We start from the raw sequence: 16327 nt of genomic DNA, 5'->3' as shown, positions 1-16327 counted from the left end.
TTGCAGCAAGGTTTCGTTTTGATCATTGACAAGAGCTGGGCACGCTAAGTACTCAAACATGCTCAATCCAGAGCACAAGGAATAGGAACTCAAGCCCGGAGTCTTTTATGAAAACTGTTGTCTTTTGCAAGCTGCAGAAAAAATCAAATCAGAACAGAGCTAAAATTTGAGTTTCACCCTTAAAGCTTAAGAAAATTACCAAAATCAATTAAAATTACCAAAACCATGCTCCCTTCAAGAGAAAAAATTAAACCAAAAAAAAAAACTCAAACCAACACACAAGTCTTTAAAGATCTAGTAAAGAGATATCTGGCTTGATCCCGAGAGCTCTCCCCTTCTCTTGTTCTCTCTTTGTTACTCGTGTTGCAGCGCTGTTGACGAGTGAAAATACAGCTGTGGATTCTGTTTAGCTCAGGTTAAATTTACAGAACACATGGATAATGTCTGCGGGATTGAATTGTGCTCCTGTGAAAGATGAGATGACTGGCAGGGAGCTTGAAGCAGGTGAGAAAATAGCTGAATATTCATGTTAGGTGATATTAGGGTAAGTACCATGCATAAATTTTACAGCAAGCCACTACCGAAGATTGTGTGTATGTCAAATGATAAGAAGATCCATCAGGGAAAAAGCTGAGTCTGATTTGCCTGGCTGCATCAGCGTGTTTGGAATAACAGGCCTGACTTTGGAGCTTTGATGTAACAGCTCTTGAGATGTTTGTTAGGGAGTCCTGGACCCACCGTTAGCCAGATGATATTGGTAAAAGTGGATGTTTAGGGAAAAGGATTTAGATTAAAGGCTAGAAATGAAATTAGGCTGGTTTAAAGGAAGAGAGACATGGCTTGGTGGACCTCTTCGTATGGGGCAAGAAGACGGAGAGGAATGATTTTTGGTTGCAGCAGTGCAGATGTACCAAAGAGATACACTGAGCTGGGACCAAGGGCAACTATAGCCAGGGAAAGGGGGTGATATTTATGAGTAAATGCAGAAGATACGCAGAGGACAAGCTGTGGCAATTGAGACCTCAGTAGAAGCCAGAGACTCTGTTGTTTATTGTGGAGATCAAACCAAAGGATCCAAATGGTCCCTTCTGTTTTTCAAACCCGGAAATGAAATTAGGAAAGAGGAAAAAAATGCATATTGATTACACAGCAGGAACATTCTGACAGTGAGATCTATCAGGCGGTGGAATAGATGCAAAGTCACCTCTTGGGACTTCTGAAACTTGTCTGTGCAAAATGAATGTCTCCTAGGGAGCAATTCTTCATAGGCAGAGGTTGGACTTGATGACCTTAGCAGGTCTCTTTTTTCTTCCCCCTTTTTTTTTTCTTTCTTTCTTTTTTTTAACCTTTGTGTTCTCTGCCAAGCACATGTTAACGTTATGCTCTGCAGTCCGTTTTTGTGAGCGGTGGATAACTAGGGATGTGCGGTTTGGCACCGGGGCTCCTTGGGCAGTTGTTCAATCAATCTGCAGCTGCCCTTGGAACTCCTGTAGGTTTTAGCCTCATCACATGTCCGGCAGTTGTTATTAAACAGTGACCCAGAACAAAGCCCTTGTGCTGAGCATCCCAGGATCCTGGCTTAAACCAAAGTATCCCTCAAAGACAGGGTTGGGGGCAGTTGGTCCCTAATCCATTACCAACATGCAGAGATTTGGCTGCCATCGTGTCTGATCTTGAAAGAGAAGGCGTAATGGGATGAATGCATTCATCTCAGTGATGGGATTGTACTACATGTGATTACCAGGATTTATCTTTATGGGGAATATAAAACATAAAGAATTCTGGGGTTTGAACGTTAACCAATTAAGCAGGGAGGAGAATTGTGTCCCAGAGCAGACAGACTGCCCTTTTAAGACATACTAAGGGTGTTGCAATCTTTAGTTGGTATTTTTTGCTACTCTTGTGGCAGGAGATAATGGCACTGACAGTAGCAAGAGATATTTGGGGTTAATAGTCAGAGGAAAGGGGGTGAATGGCCAAGACTTCCTCCTGAGAAAATTATTAAATCCTCTAGGAGCAGGGGAATAGGAGGACCTCAGAGATCCCCAAAGAAGGAATGAGAATTGGACGTCTCCTTGAACAGTGGTGTCTCCATCAGATGAACAGGAGCTGTAGGACGTGGAGACAATATCACTCCCTCCTTCCACCTGAGAGGGAGAAAGCAGTCCTAGGTTTGATTCCGGGGGTGTATAGTTTAAGCAGGGTTTTCTTGGATTTTGCTTCCGCCGATCACTTTACAACATTTCTTTAGCTTAGATTTTATAAATTAATACCTTAGTTTGCCTGTTTTAAGTTAAAAATTACTTCAGCAGTTGGCAGGATACAAGGCCTCACATTTCTACAGGCACGACAACATTGAGATGAGGGCACATAACATTTCGGGGGTATCCAAACAGTGACAGGTAGTTCTTCTGCTGAGCTCTAAGGACTGTGCAGGAAATATCTTCTGGTGACTTACATTAGCCAGGCAAGTTCTTTGACAGCAGCAAGGTATTGAGGAAAATAGTCTCGTCCTGAGATTCTGTGGGTCATTTCTACCATTCACTCTAATATGGGGTTTTTCCACCTAGGAAAACTCTGCCGTCTTCTTTTCAAGACTGTAAAAGAAAACCAAAGCTTCTTTTGGTTATGTCAGTGACCTGATGTTTTTTCTTAAACTGTGGAATGGGAATTTAATCTGCCTTTGACCACCCTCCTTCAGAGGATGATCAAACACTGGAACAGGCTTCCTAGAGAAGTGGCTGATGCCCCATGCACCAGCTGTGCCATGCAGTGTTTAAGAGGCCTTTGGACGATGCCCTTAATAATGTGCTTTAACATTTGGTCAGCCCTGAAGTGGTCAGGCAGTTGGACTAGATAATCATGGCAGGTCCCTTCCAACCAAAAATATTCCATTCCATTCCATTCCATTCCATTCCATTCCATTCCATTCCATTCCATTCCATTCGCTAATGTTGCTCTAGTTGTTTATTCATCTAAGGTAGCTGTACATTCTCCATCACCACATCTGAGCTTATCACAACCTTTCGTGTCACTAGCAGAATAGAATCGTAAAGCAGAAGGAGCTGTTATACCCTATTACAAAAAGGGAAGAAATTCTGTCTACAGGAAGTTATGGGTTTGTGGAGGAAGGAAAGGACAGTGCCATAGCTGCTTGGATGTCCTTCATCTTTGCTTGTGTCATGGTCTAATATCTTGAGAAGTTCTCAGCCTCCCACTGGCTGAAAAAAAAAAAAAAAGCAGCATATGTGTCATCTCTTTTGGAGAAATTCCTGTAATGAATTTGTTCTGCTTCAGGCTGTTGCAAAGGCAAGTTCTTGGTAGTATTTAGTTCTCTTGGATGGTATTCATTTGCCAAAACACAGATATCTAGTGCCACTTAAAATCCCCTTTGAACGGCAGCCTGGCCTTCAGGAAGACACAAAGCTCCCACAGGAACTCTCTCTAGGACACCTCAGGTGGCTCTAGACATAATTTCTGGACAATAACAGCAAAATGTGGGCACGGTACTGTCATTCCTTTAGGCTTCTCTGTCTATTACTTGTCTCTCTCTTGTTTATATGTAGGTTTTTGAGGCAGCAATTGTGTCTGGCTGTGTTTGAATGGATGCTGAGCAAAAGAATTGTCATTGGACATGGGGAAGGAAAGAGATTAGGCATATTGCAAACTGTGTGAAGATGTGGGTAACTTTTTTCTTATTTTAAATCCAGAGAAGAAAAATACGGAAAAATTGTGATCTCTCTCTCTGAAGTTCAGAGCAGATGAAATGCTAGGTTTTAATATTTAAAAAAAAAACCTTAAACATTAAACAGCTATAAACTTTTCAAAAATACTCCATATGAAATAATGATTTTTAGCAAAAAGTGCTAAATCTCTTAACATAGGAAATACAACATTTTTGTATTTTTACCATGTCAAAAATAATTTTCAGAATTGCATAGGAACCAAGACATTCATTGACAATAACACTTTCCCAGCAAACAAGATACCATTTGAACAAACAATATTTTAAAAAAGCAAACAAACAAACAAACAAATCCTTTCTTGATAAATTCCCATTGATTGCACTTCTAATACTTGAGGAACACTCTTGGATACTACAGTGCAGTGTAATACCATCCACAGCCAGGTTCATTATGACTGTTTTATTAGTTCAGGATTAATGAAAATTCTCAAATGTCTTTACATTCTCAGGGTTTTGAGAGAAAAAGTTTTGATCTCTGACATGGTTTAATGCTTAAAGGGTTCCTTTCTTTTCTTTTCTAAGTTATTAAGTCCAAACATTTAAACTGATCTGAACTTCAGTGACAGTTCACAACTTTTTTTAAGCATTTTTGTCTGGGTTTAGAATAAGAAAGACTAATTTCTGTTCATACCACTTGTTCCTTAAATACACCTCAAAGCAAAGCAGCTGCTCCCATTACACTTCCTACCACATCTATGGAGTCAAGCTTGGACCAAGTCTCTGGTCACACTCAGGTACAAAGCACGCTGAACTGAGAGATCCCAGTTCACACAAGTTCCCTAAAAGCTCTCCGAGCTGTGGCAATGTTTTCACTAAACTTATTTCTGGACTTCAAAGCTGTGGTAGACCTTAAGTTGTCATATTCCCCTGGTAAAAGATTTGTGCCTTGCTCCCGATCTGTAAACCTTGGTCCGCCTTCCTCAGAAGAAATGTCCATGCTCTTATTTAATCATTTATGTCACCTCCTCCTAGATGGAGCAGTAAAGACCATCCTGATGCTTGATGCACAAAGGAAGTTATACCCTTGCTCACACAGAACAAAAGGGGCTGAAGGATTTGTATGGAGACATCCTCATCCTCAAAAAGGATGCACCAGAAGGGAGTTTGGGACATGCACATCAGCAATCCACAGTGACAACTGTCAGTTGCTAAAATCTGCTTAATGTCAGTGGTGTGTAGGCTGCTTTGGGTTATTCTTCCCCCCTCTTGTCTTTGCAGCATCTTTGGCCATTCTCTGTGGCCTGACATATTCTTCTGTTGACTGCCGAGACGATAGAGCCACCTTCATTGAGTGTGATGTCCAAGTCACGGTGGGTTCCTATAGCCAGAGAGGATCTGTTTCTTACCTGTACGTCTGCGAGGACAGCCCACCTCAGCGGCACTGGAGGGACATCAACCCACCCTGGAGGCGTTTTGCTGGACTCTTTGCCAGGTTAGTGCTGCGTCTCTTCAACAGCTGAGTGGGCCCATCCGTGAGCAACATCCCCCAGAAGGTATTCCACCTTTTGCCGAATCCAACCCTGATGCACTGAGGGAGAAAATTTCTAATTCTTAGGTCTCTGCCAACAGAGCAATTTAGCCTTGAGACCACTAGAGAGCTCCGCTGGGTTGTGAAATTTGTTCCTTGTGTCTATCAAAGCATCTTTAGTCCCCCCTCCTTCCCTCCCATCTTTTTAAAGTGTTTGAGAGACATCAGAAAATCCATCTCGTAAACAGCCTGCTTTGTTCCTTCTTAGGTTTTAATATTTATCTTCTGATCCAAAGCAACATCTGGTGGATGCCAATGGGAAAAAAGATTAGGCATTATGAAAAGCAGAAGTGTTGGGTATTTTTTTTCTCCTTTTTTTTTTTTTTTCCCCCTTCCTCTCTCCAAGCAGTTTCATGAGTAAGAAGTCGCAGGGAAAATTTAGCAGGCTGCACAATATTTACTCAGCAAGGGTGCTCAGGCACTTAGTCAAGGCTCAGGCTTTGCAAATCCAAGGCCAGGTTGCCCAGGAATATAAATTGGGACCGTTGCTTTTAATAGAGTGGTGGGGATTTATACCTGCAGAGCATTTACTCCTAGGAGTAAGAGGGAGGTCTGAATTAAGGAATAAACAGATAAAAAAAAAAACAAAAAAAACCCAAAACACTTTCCAAAAGACATTAAACAAGTAGAGAAGTAGAATATCACTGCAACACATTGCCCATGGTTTGCTGTACATGCTGAACTCATTCCCGGCTGATGCATGATTCTGCAGTCCAGGTATTTTAATGGAGTTGCAGAGATTTGGTCCCCATCCTTATCTGGTCCTTATGTCACAGCTGGTGGTGTGAGTCACCAGAGGGAGTTCCGGATGCCCTATGTTGAGGAAATAAAGCCAACTGGCATTTACCGAACAAAGACAACAAGACACAAGTTGCACAATTTTTTTAATTTGTTTAAAAAAAACCCTAACCAAATAAAAAAGAATTTTAAAAGAAAAAAAGAAAAGGTTTACACAGTTGCAGCATCTGCCTGTCTGTCTGTCATTTCCTCCCCACCAGCTTTTGAGCTCTGATTAATTTGACCTGGGTTTCATAAGGAATGAATGTCTTAAGAATTAGGAAATTCTTGGGCTGCGGAGGAATTTTCCAGAGTACTGATGTTTTTTCTGGTGACTCTATTTCTAAACTGGGTCTTGCTGAAAGGGAGCAGTAGGAAAGAAGATTGTTTGATTTCAGATGAGTTTCCTGACCTGAAAAATCTGGGGAGAAGTAGAGGAAGAGAGAGTTAGAAGTCATCCAAATTATCCATTTCAGAGCTTTTGAAAACATTTTTTCACATTTCAGTTCAGAAAAATATTTAATTTTGAAATATTAATGGAATATGTAGCAAAGTGTTAGAAAATGAAAATGTTCAAACTAGAAATGAACTGTGTGGGGAATTCCTGAAATAATATGCATTGATTGCTTTAATTAATACTAGTAGCTAACAGTAACAATAATAAAAAATATGTGGATTTGAGTTCTGAGCTCAAATGCAAAGAAATTCATAGCAGGATGGGAACAAAACTACTGAAGTAATTCCTGGCTTAACTGCACATGAAATCTCTCCTGTTCTTTCTTACTAGTTTTACAGTAGTTCGAATAAGCCTTCTCCTAATCTCTGTGTTACAGCATATGCTTTACATACACATAGTGGCAAATGCACGTTCCTTAGTAAAGGTGCAAGGTTTGCCGTTAACATCACCGGTACCAAGATACATCCCTGAATTTCCCTTTAACAAGTTACCCCTTCTTTTCTTGCATTTCCTTTACACGCTGTTAATAGTTTTTTTTAACAGTTTTTTTGTTAACAGTTTTCCAGCATTGAGGTTTTGGGATGCAGTTACTAGAGGGCAGGGAGGAGTTGGCTCTTTGCCTTCAAGCAAAGCTTGTTAACTTTATATAAAAAGACGTGAACAACCACTCAGAGGTCCTTGTATTGACTTCAGCGCCTGGCAAATTGCATCCATGCCCTGCATCTTGCCAATAACAACTACCCTCTTCAGCCTTTAAAACAGTCGGTTATTTAAAAGATGCGGCTTTTTCTTGTAGCATTAAAAAGAAGTACTATGCTGTCTTGAAAGATAGCCCAGTCCGCTGAATTTATTGTACAGGACAAGAGCAGTTCTCAAAGTGTTGCTATCAAAAGCAAGTGTAGTTCCCTACGGCTGGCTTTTGATTATTGATACAGCAGAGGGAAAGGTTCATTTAAATATAGAAATAAAAATTCATTCTTAAAAAGGTTCAGCTACTTGAAGAAGGTGGTTTGTTGTTTTATTTTTTGTCATTTCTAATGTGGCTGTTTCCTTTAACACTTTAACCCTGAAAAAGGGCAACAAAACAAACACCCCCTAAATGCAGTCAGAGCAGCTCTTTGCTTGTACTGTGGGCTGCCATATCCAGCATGGTTTGAAAACTGCAGGTTCATCAAGTCATCCTGATCATCACTCTCCCAACAGAGCTTTGAGTGTTGGCTTTCCAATTGGGTCTATTTTGGTGGAACTTAGGCTCCCAACTTTGACACATTAGAAATTCCTGTTAGATGAGGCTTTCAGGGAACATGAAGACCTCTAAAAATCCTGGTCCTACTTATCTGATCCTCTATTTTGTTGAGGAAATCACATTATGAACTCTGTCCTTTCTAAGCTACTCAGAAAAGTGGTATAATTTCTGAGCTATGTCGGTGTTGCTCTAACTCATCCCCTTTCTGCTCTCCTTCCAACAAGTTGCCGGTCTGTATCTGACAGTGGGGTGGGGAGAGGACGAATCATAGAATCATAGAATGGTTTAGGTTGGAAAGGACCTTGAAGATCATTGAGTTCCAGCCCCCCTGCCATGGGCAGGGACACCTCCCACCAGACCAGGTTGCCCAAGGCCACGTCCAGCCTGGCCTTGAACACCTCCAGGGATGGGGCCTCAACATCCTCTCTGGGCAACCTGTTCCAGTGCCTCACCACCCTCAGAGTGAAAAAGTTCTTCCTAATGTTTAACCTAAACCTGCCCTCTTCCAGTTTGAAGCCATTCCTCCTCATCCTGTCACTCCATGCCCCAGTAAAAAGTCCTTCCCCAGCTCTCCTGGAGCCCCTTTAGGCACTGGAAGGCGGCAATAAGATCTCCCCAGAGCCTTCTCTTCTCCAGGCTGAACAGCCCCAACTCTCTCAGCCTCTCCTCATGGCAGAGGTGCTCCAGCCCTCGGATCATCCTCGTGGCTCTCCTCTGGACGTGCTCCAGCAGGTCCATGTCCTTCTTATGTTGGGGACTCCAGAGCTGGATGCAGTACTCCAGGCGGGGTCTCACGAGAGTGGAGTAGAGGGGCAGAAGGAGCAATGGCTGAGGAAGGAACGAAAAGTGACATTGGATTATCCCGTCCTAATCCAAAGCCTGTAGAGGTAAATTGGGAAGTTTTCCCCTCATTTTGAGGGATATTGGATCTTATAGCTTCCCATAACGAAGCACTACCAAAATCAGCAGCTGTCAGCAGCAAGACCAAGGAAAAAAATGTTTCTTCCCCACCACCTTTTTTTAGTACTTCTTCCCCCTATGCAAGGAGAGGCTTTAGAGCAAATGTCTGTTAGTATAACTGGCACATATATCGAATCTGCTTAGTCTGGGCTGTTAAGTAAGTTTAATTAATTTACTAAGTTAATGTTCCAATGCTAGCAACAAAGCATCATTGCAATCAGCTGGGTAGCAAGAATTGGAACCCCTAAATGAGCTCATTTTTTCACAGTTGGAATTAGGGACCAGTTAGCCAGTTGTGTGGTTTTTCCAATTTCTCCACTTGCCCTAGGGGAGTTGCAAGTTATTCATTCCCTGTTGCTAAGTGTGAGTAAGACGGGGAGGGGGGAGACACGAACAAACCCCACTCCGTGTAGGAGTCCATCTTTGATCCTAACGCTGCTGATTCCCTCGCTGTTGTCTGCACTTATCTTCCTGCCTTGGTCCTCGAATGGCATTTGCTACTATTTGTAATAGTTTGGGGAAGGAGAAAGGCATCACTGAGAGATATTTACTGCATGTATTTTCATCCTGAGTGTGTGGAGATAAAGGGGGGAAAAACAAATAAACAATAAAAGAATGGAAACAAAATTACAGAAATTTGCAAAGTTTGACAAATGGTGGCCAGGAGTTGCCACAAGCTAATGGCTTGCAATGATTAATAAGAGTAAAAATAATTGCATTTCATTAAGATTGATGACACCCCATTTAACCTCCCTTCTCGTTTCAGCCCTAAAGTGGAAAGAGATGAAGTTCTCATCTATAATAGCTCCTGTAACATTACCATGGAAACTGAGGCAGAGATGGAGTGTGAGGGAGCTAATCAGCCAATTACCGCCAAGATTACTGAGATATGGAAAAACTGGGGCCAGAACACTCAGGTATAATCAAATCTTTTTTACAGACTGATTCAAACAGCTTAAAATTAAATTTGTAATATTGTGTACATTTAAAGGGGGGGGGGAAACAATTTAGGCTGAGCCGCAGCAATATATAATATTAAATGCTTTCCAACTTTGAATAGCAGTTCTAATGCAGTGTTGCTGAATTAATGTTTAACTATGGTTAATCATGTATTTTATGAGACATAAATGAGCTTTACCTTATTTTCTGGGCAATGGATATCTTTTTTAACACTCTCCTTTTTTTACATAAATTCAAAGTCTGTTCTAAAAATGTTATTTGATGTTACTTGAGCAGAAATTTTAGCCATGGGATACAGAGTTTCAGCTCTCTGGCAGAGACTTCGCATCAAGCATTTGGTTTTTGCCCCTCTTCAGTATCAGAAGTAAAATGGGACAACCTTCCCAGCGCTATGTGTGGGTATAGCAAGAAGAAAGACATCCACAAAGTGTTCATTACAAAGACTATGGCTCTGAACTGACATCGTTTTCAGTTTCTATATCTAAAAATGTTCATTGCAAACCTAAAATGTCCTTTTAGAGTCCTCAGGGTGTTGCAGAGTTTTTATCATAGAATAGTTTGGTTTGGAAGGGACTTTTAAAGGTTATCTAGTCCAACCTCCCCTGCAATGAGCAGGGGTGGGTTTTGGGGGTGTTGAGCTGAGTAAGGGTTGTGCCACCTGTGAGAAGAAATTCAGAGGGGCTGAATATTTGGTGAACATCAAATATCCTTTTGTCACCATCCTTTCCTAAATGAGCAGCTTCTGAGAACTGATGGAGACCTGCCCCGTACAGGACAGTGCAAGTGGGAAGAGTCGCACGCCTGACTTAGAACAAATCCTGGGTTTTATCTCGTAAACTAAATTATAGTGCAGTTGTCTTAGTATAGTTGAGACCTAGGAAACTGAAGTTTGTTGGGTGTTTTTTCAGGACTGATATCAAAGCTATAAGGGTAATTTTTTACTCTGTTCACAATGAAATTTCCTTTACTGTCTCCACCACCCCACCCCAGAACTAGCCGCTGTGTCCTGGCAGAGTAATTTTGCTGTGTAGAATCTAGCATCATATTCGAGATCTTTTACTAAAAGTCTCTGAATATTTGCCCTGCAAATCTAGTCTACATGTACTATTGCAGCTGAGTAGCATAAAATACGGTTGCTTTCCTTCATTCTGTTATTTTAAGTCTGTCCTTGGTCTGTGAAGGAATGTCACACGTAGCCTTTTACCTATTAGTTTTTGTTTGCTAGTTCTGCTACCAGAAACGTGCCCAGCTAAGGAGAAAACCTGGCAAAAAAAATAATAATAATAAAAAAAAATGCTATTTGGCAACTACAGGTGGACAGTGAAGGGAAGTGCTCCTGGGAGTATCAGATTAAATGGTAATTACTCCCTTCATTCATATTTTCCTTCCTAAACGTGAGAAGGGCATCTCTACTGCCCTAAAGCCCGGGCTGCAGTGTAGAAGAGCTGTTACCTGCTGCTGGCTGTGATCTGAACATCTCGACTCTGTCACGGGTCTTGTAGTCTCAGTAATGAGATGATGACAGGTTATCTTTTGACTCGGGTAGGGGCAAGAATAGGAAGTAGTAGTGAGGTTTGTCCCCACTACGATATTTCTGCTCAGAGTGGGGAAAATTGAGGAAGTCTGAAGTGTCCTGAATGAACAAATTCATTCAGGGAGAGCAGGATGAAACCAGCAGTGCTGTCAGGTCTGGGATTTGCCGCTGCTTAATGAACCCAGCGGGCATTTGGAAACATTTTATCCCTCTTCCCAAAACTGGTCTGGGTGAGCAGAGGTGGATGGGTGGGGAGTTCAGATAAATGGTTTCAATTTTTGTCCCTTTCTAGCTGACAGCATCCCGTTAAGATTTACGACCTGGTGCAGCATATGCATGCTTCACTGTAGAGGTTTAAATCATGTCATGTGAACTGGCCTTACCTTTCCAGTGGAAATAATGGTCCCCGGGTTCAGCACCAAGCAGTGAAATGCATTAATAGCACCACGTGCCTTAGGATAATGGTGCTATTAGCAGGCAGCACAACTCTGTGTACAAGTAATGGGACTGCATCTCTTTATAATAACATCTGGCACTTCTGTTGCACTCTCATGCAAGGATCTCAAAGCACTTCATAAAAAATGGGCCTGATCCATAGCTGTTTTCGGCATCGCTACACTGCTCCCTGTTTTGTTTTCTGCTTACTCTTCTGCCAGCTGAACCATGCCCGGGCAGGCTGATAGCTCAGCAGTGCCTTATCTCAGCTGAGCTTTGTGGGAGTGTTGGAGTAGAGATGATAAGATGATGATGGAGCCAGGATTAGCTCCAGGATGGCACTGGAAGTAAGAAGAGGCATGGCAGAAAGGCTGGCAGAGGCTTGTCAAGAGCATGGAATGAATGGGCATTAGCAAGAAGAGAACAACCTCAGTTCAGAGCAAAAAATATATATAAAAAAAACAACCTCAAAAGGTTGGTTCCAGAAACTTCAGTCTAAGGGATACAAGCCTAAGGGTGAAGTCATTTTTTTCTTCAGTCTTTATAAGACACCTAATAGGACCTGTCTATCATTCTTAAAATAATAAGGAAGAGGTTAATGTGTTTAGCTAGGATTTGGTAGGTTGGAAATGAGACGAACGTAGACTATGAATGTGACAAGGTTTTGCAGCAGTCTCCTGGTGGGAGAACGCTGGGCAGAAGGCTCCAGAGATGCCTGGGAAGGAGCGTGGTGGGTGTATGGGAGAGGCTGGGTGACATGATACCCCTGGTAGCAGGAAACTGAACTCCAGTGACATGGTGATCCCTTCCAGGGCTGTGTTTCTATAATGCGTTTAGCAGCCCCCTTACCAATAGCTCACAGACACAACCTAGTGACATTGAAGAGGAGTCCATGCATAAGGATCCCGGTGTACAGCATGCAGCAGAGACATGCCCATCAGCTTGATCTGCCTTCTTTGACCAGCAGGATCCTTGAACTGGAAATAGTCCATTTTTCTCTTGCCTGACTCTGCAGAACAGTACCCAGACAGTAAATTCACCCTGGATCTGCGCATCAGCCTTATTAAAAATTGGACTAAATGTCTGTTCTAACTCATCAAGGAATCGGACCTTAGCCTCACTACTTGGGTTTTGAATAACACGTTGCCAGACCCATTGCTCCATTTTTCTGGTCACATCCAGAATACATGATATACATTCCCAAGGTTTTCCCTCGCTATTTGTTTGAATTGCAAGTGCATGTCTAAGCCAGGGACACCAAAATTTTCTGATGCTATTAGCAAACACCACAAGAACTCTTTCTCAGGGAGTTAATGAGTTGTTCTTTGACTTCTTTTATTGTCTTAGATATACAGAAACTCCAAGTACTAGAAGATCATTTTACAATGATGTACATATACAAACTCCTCACATGCATTTTTTTCTCCCAATACATTAACTCCTTTTATTCCCTGATAAATATAAAAAAAATATAATATATTTTAATGAAAATTAAGAGCTTGACTCTAGATACCATAATTTTTGTATGATCTGCATGAGATAGCTAAGTTTAATTCTGCAGGGAAGAGAACTCTTCAACTTCTGATTTCAACATAACTTTGCTTGACAAATGGGCTGTAGCTATCATCAAAAATTAGAAGGTTATTTTTTTGAAAATGCTGGCTGTCCTATTCATGTTGTGCATGCTGCTCCCATGAATCAGTCACTTAAATTTACTGTCCAGGTCGAACCCCTTTGAAAACTTTTGGGCAGGATCCTCAGCCAGGGAAAACAGTTGTATTTTCTGGGAGGTGATGCAATATCATAGAATCATAGAATAGTTTAGGTTGGAAGGGACCTTGAAGATCATCCAGTTCCACCCCCCCTGCCATGGGCAGGGACACCTACCACCAGCCCAGGTTTCTCAAAGCCCCATCCAACCTGACCTTGAACACCTCCAGGGATGGGGCAGCCACAGCTTCTCTGGGCAACCTGGGACAGTGCCTTACCACCCTTAAAGCAAAAATTTTCTTCCTAGTATCTCATCTAAACCTGCCCTCTTCCAGTCTAAAGCCATTCCCCCTTGTCCTATCACTATATGCCGTAGCAAAAAGTCCCTCCCCAGCTCTCCTGTAGGCCCCCTTTCCATCCATCGCTTAAGTTTTGTCCCTTCAAAACTGGTCTTTGAGCTGTTGTTCGCATGGTTAGTCTGAGCTGGACTCAGCTCTGAATCTAGAGGACCTCTGAAATTTCTGTGATTTTTGAGTTGCTGGCTGGAGATCTGTGAGTTGCATGGCAGGCTTCGTGAAGCCTGAGTTCACCAGCTTGGCTTTTTCCTGAGAGCTGGGCTGTGCCTGGTCATCCCCCAGAGAATAGCTTTTATGGATTTCTTTAGAAACTGATTTAGGCTCTTGCCTCACTTTGTGCTTGAAGTCCTTGCCCCTGTGTGACTTAATTAGGTCACGTGAAGCAAGCATCAGGCCTCTGCCCCACTATTGCATTCGGCATCATTAGCGTTTGTAACTTGCTCCATTATTATCTAAGGAAGAGTTGCGGAATTATTTTTATATCGGTACATAATGCAATTTAGCCTACCAAAAGGGGGAGGGGGGGAATGGAAAAAAAAATCCAGCACCGATTGTATATCCCACAGGACTTAATTAGTTCACAGTTTCATGATACACTGGGTAATGGGAAGATATGAATTAAATAATAAAGGGAAAAGAAAAGTTCTAATGCTCACTCAGTACCTGTCCACTTCCACCTTGGCTGCATAATGAGATGTCAGCTACCGTGACACTGATGAGACATGCAAAACACACTGATAACACACGTAAAGGATGCTCGTGGGAAGGTTTGACCAGGCTCGGATGTCTCCGAACCCATTATGCTTAGTGAGCCTTCAGATTATTATTCCGGATCACTGGACCAGAGCTAATCATCATGCAAGCATGCTGTTTGAGCAGTGTTTCCCTGCTCCGACTCACCCCCCTCCTCTGGCCCAGATGGGTGATATAATGTTCATCGGAGGGCAGATGCCACGTATATTAAGTCAGTCGTTGGGAAGCTGAACTGGTATACTAGTGAATTCTCTACAACCCAACCCTCCAGGGGTCTCTATTAAGAAATAGAAGGCTAATAAAAAATAGCTTGCTGGATAAAAATGCCATCCTGGATTATGGCTCTGCCCGGGTATGCTGTGCTGTCTTTAGTTTGTTTTTAAATAGGGCATTAAGGGAAGGTCTTGAGATTTAAGAAGTAGCTTAGAGTATTGAGGATCTGTGAATTCTTAGCAAGATGATTGATACCGGGATAACTGCTTTTTTCACTTCTCAGCAGAAAAAAAGAAAAAGTAAGGGAAAAAACCCACAAAGTCTGTGTCTGAGAAATGCACAGTCACCTAAGAGACCAGTGCTGTTCAGCCTCCACTTAATGTAATCAGGACTCGCTCTCCAAATCCCTCGGATTCCTCTGCAGATCTTAGAATCACTGCTTTCTTTCTTTTTTTTTCCCCTTATTTTCCCCATTTACAGTCTCTCTGGACGCCACAGTGTTTGGAGGTGAGGAAGGAAATGAGATGCTTTTCCCTGTTGGAGGTATTTGGTACTTTATATAGGTGGCAAATCCTTGACAGCTTTCTAGGGAGCATAAAGGGCTCCCTGGAAGCACAGAGTACTCTGGACATAAAGGGCTGTTACTTTATTTTTCACAGCAGGACTGATGTTGAATCTCTCGACCATGTTGTCCGTCTGTGAAGGTTACAAGTGATGGGAGGTGACTCCCCCTTGCAGGGCCAGCAGGCTCTTTGAGCTCCACATTGTAGATGTCTGATGCTCTTTCACTCATTTTAGTGCCATCTTCACGTTGCGTGGATGTTTGATGGGTGCATTTTTGAGGGTGAAGTGCTCATAGTTGGTTGCTTCTGCTTGTAGACATGGATGGGCTTCCAGTTTATGGTCAGATATATTTATAAGTATCTTCTGTTTTAAAAAAATAAAAGGAAAAAAAAAAATCCAGTAAATTCAGTAAAGCACCAGTGCTTAAGGGTGAAGATGGGATATCATCTTTCAAGCTTCTTTGCCTTCAGAGCCCTGGCATATTCTAATTCCTACACTGTCTCCCTTTGGTACCCTTTGGCCATCTGTCTCTACCTGCCCTCCTTCTCCTATACTGTCCTTTTATTCCTGGAGCAGCAAAACGTGCCAGAAAGGGCAAACAATCCTCTCTCTGCCTTCTCCAGTGCTCCCCTTTCCTGTAACACTCATGAGGAGAATCACTGCACCAATTTGAGACTGGTTAAGTAGGGTACAGATGAAATGTGCTGCCTGCAAGGATGGACATATCCTGGTCTGAGTGGGAGCTTGTGAATGAGCCCCGGCAGCATGTGCTAGTAGAGACACTAGAGATTTCTTCACTGAAAAGACTGTCAAGCACTGGAACAGGCTGCCCAGGGAAGTGGTTGAGTTGCCATCCCTGGAGTTGTTTAAAAGACATGTAGATGTGGTGCTGAGGGACACGGGTTAGTGGTGGACTTGACAGTGCTAGGGGAACGGCTGGACTCGATGATCTTAAAGGGCTCTTCCAACCAAAATGATTCTATGATTCTGTGACTTCCAAGATAAGGCCATCAGATTTGTGCTTCCTCCCCCTTGGTGCAAGGGAAGCAGTGCCATCTTCCCTGTGTTGTCTTATCGTGGAGAGGGATG

General features: G+C 42.4%; 1 protein-coding gene across 1 annotated transcript in view; it reads left to right on the top strand.

Annotated features, from left to right (window-relative positions):
• Nucleotides 1-16327, top strand: part of PKHD1 (polycystic kidney and hepatic disease 1 (autosomal recessive)) — a 272152-nt gene that overhangs the window by 51622 nt on the left and 204203 nt on the right. Inside the window, exons 33-34 of the mRNA XM_009888974.1 lie at nucleotides 4964-5177; nucleotides 9480-9630. Of these exons, the coding sequence (XP_009887276.1) occupies nucleotides 4964-5177; nucleotides 9480-9630 (365 nt within the window). The remainder of the gene's footprint in view (nucleotides 1-4963; nucleotides 5178-9479; nucleotides 9631-16327) is intronic.

This window comes from Charadrius vociferus, unplaced genomic scaffold (assembly GCF_000708025.1).
Source record: "Charadrius vociferus isolate BGI_N301 unplaced genomic scaffold, ASM70802v2 scaffold317, whole genome shotgun sequence".
Lineage (NCBI taxonomy): Eukaryota > Metazoa > Chordata > Aves > Charadriiformes > Charadriidae > Charadrius > Charadrius vociferus.
This window is presented reverse-complemented; position numbering and strand designations above follow the sequence as displayed.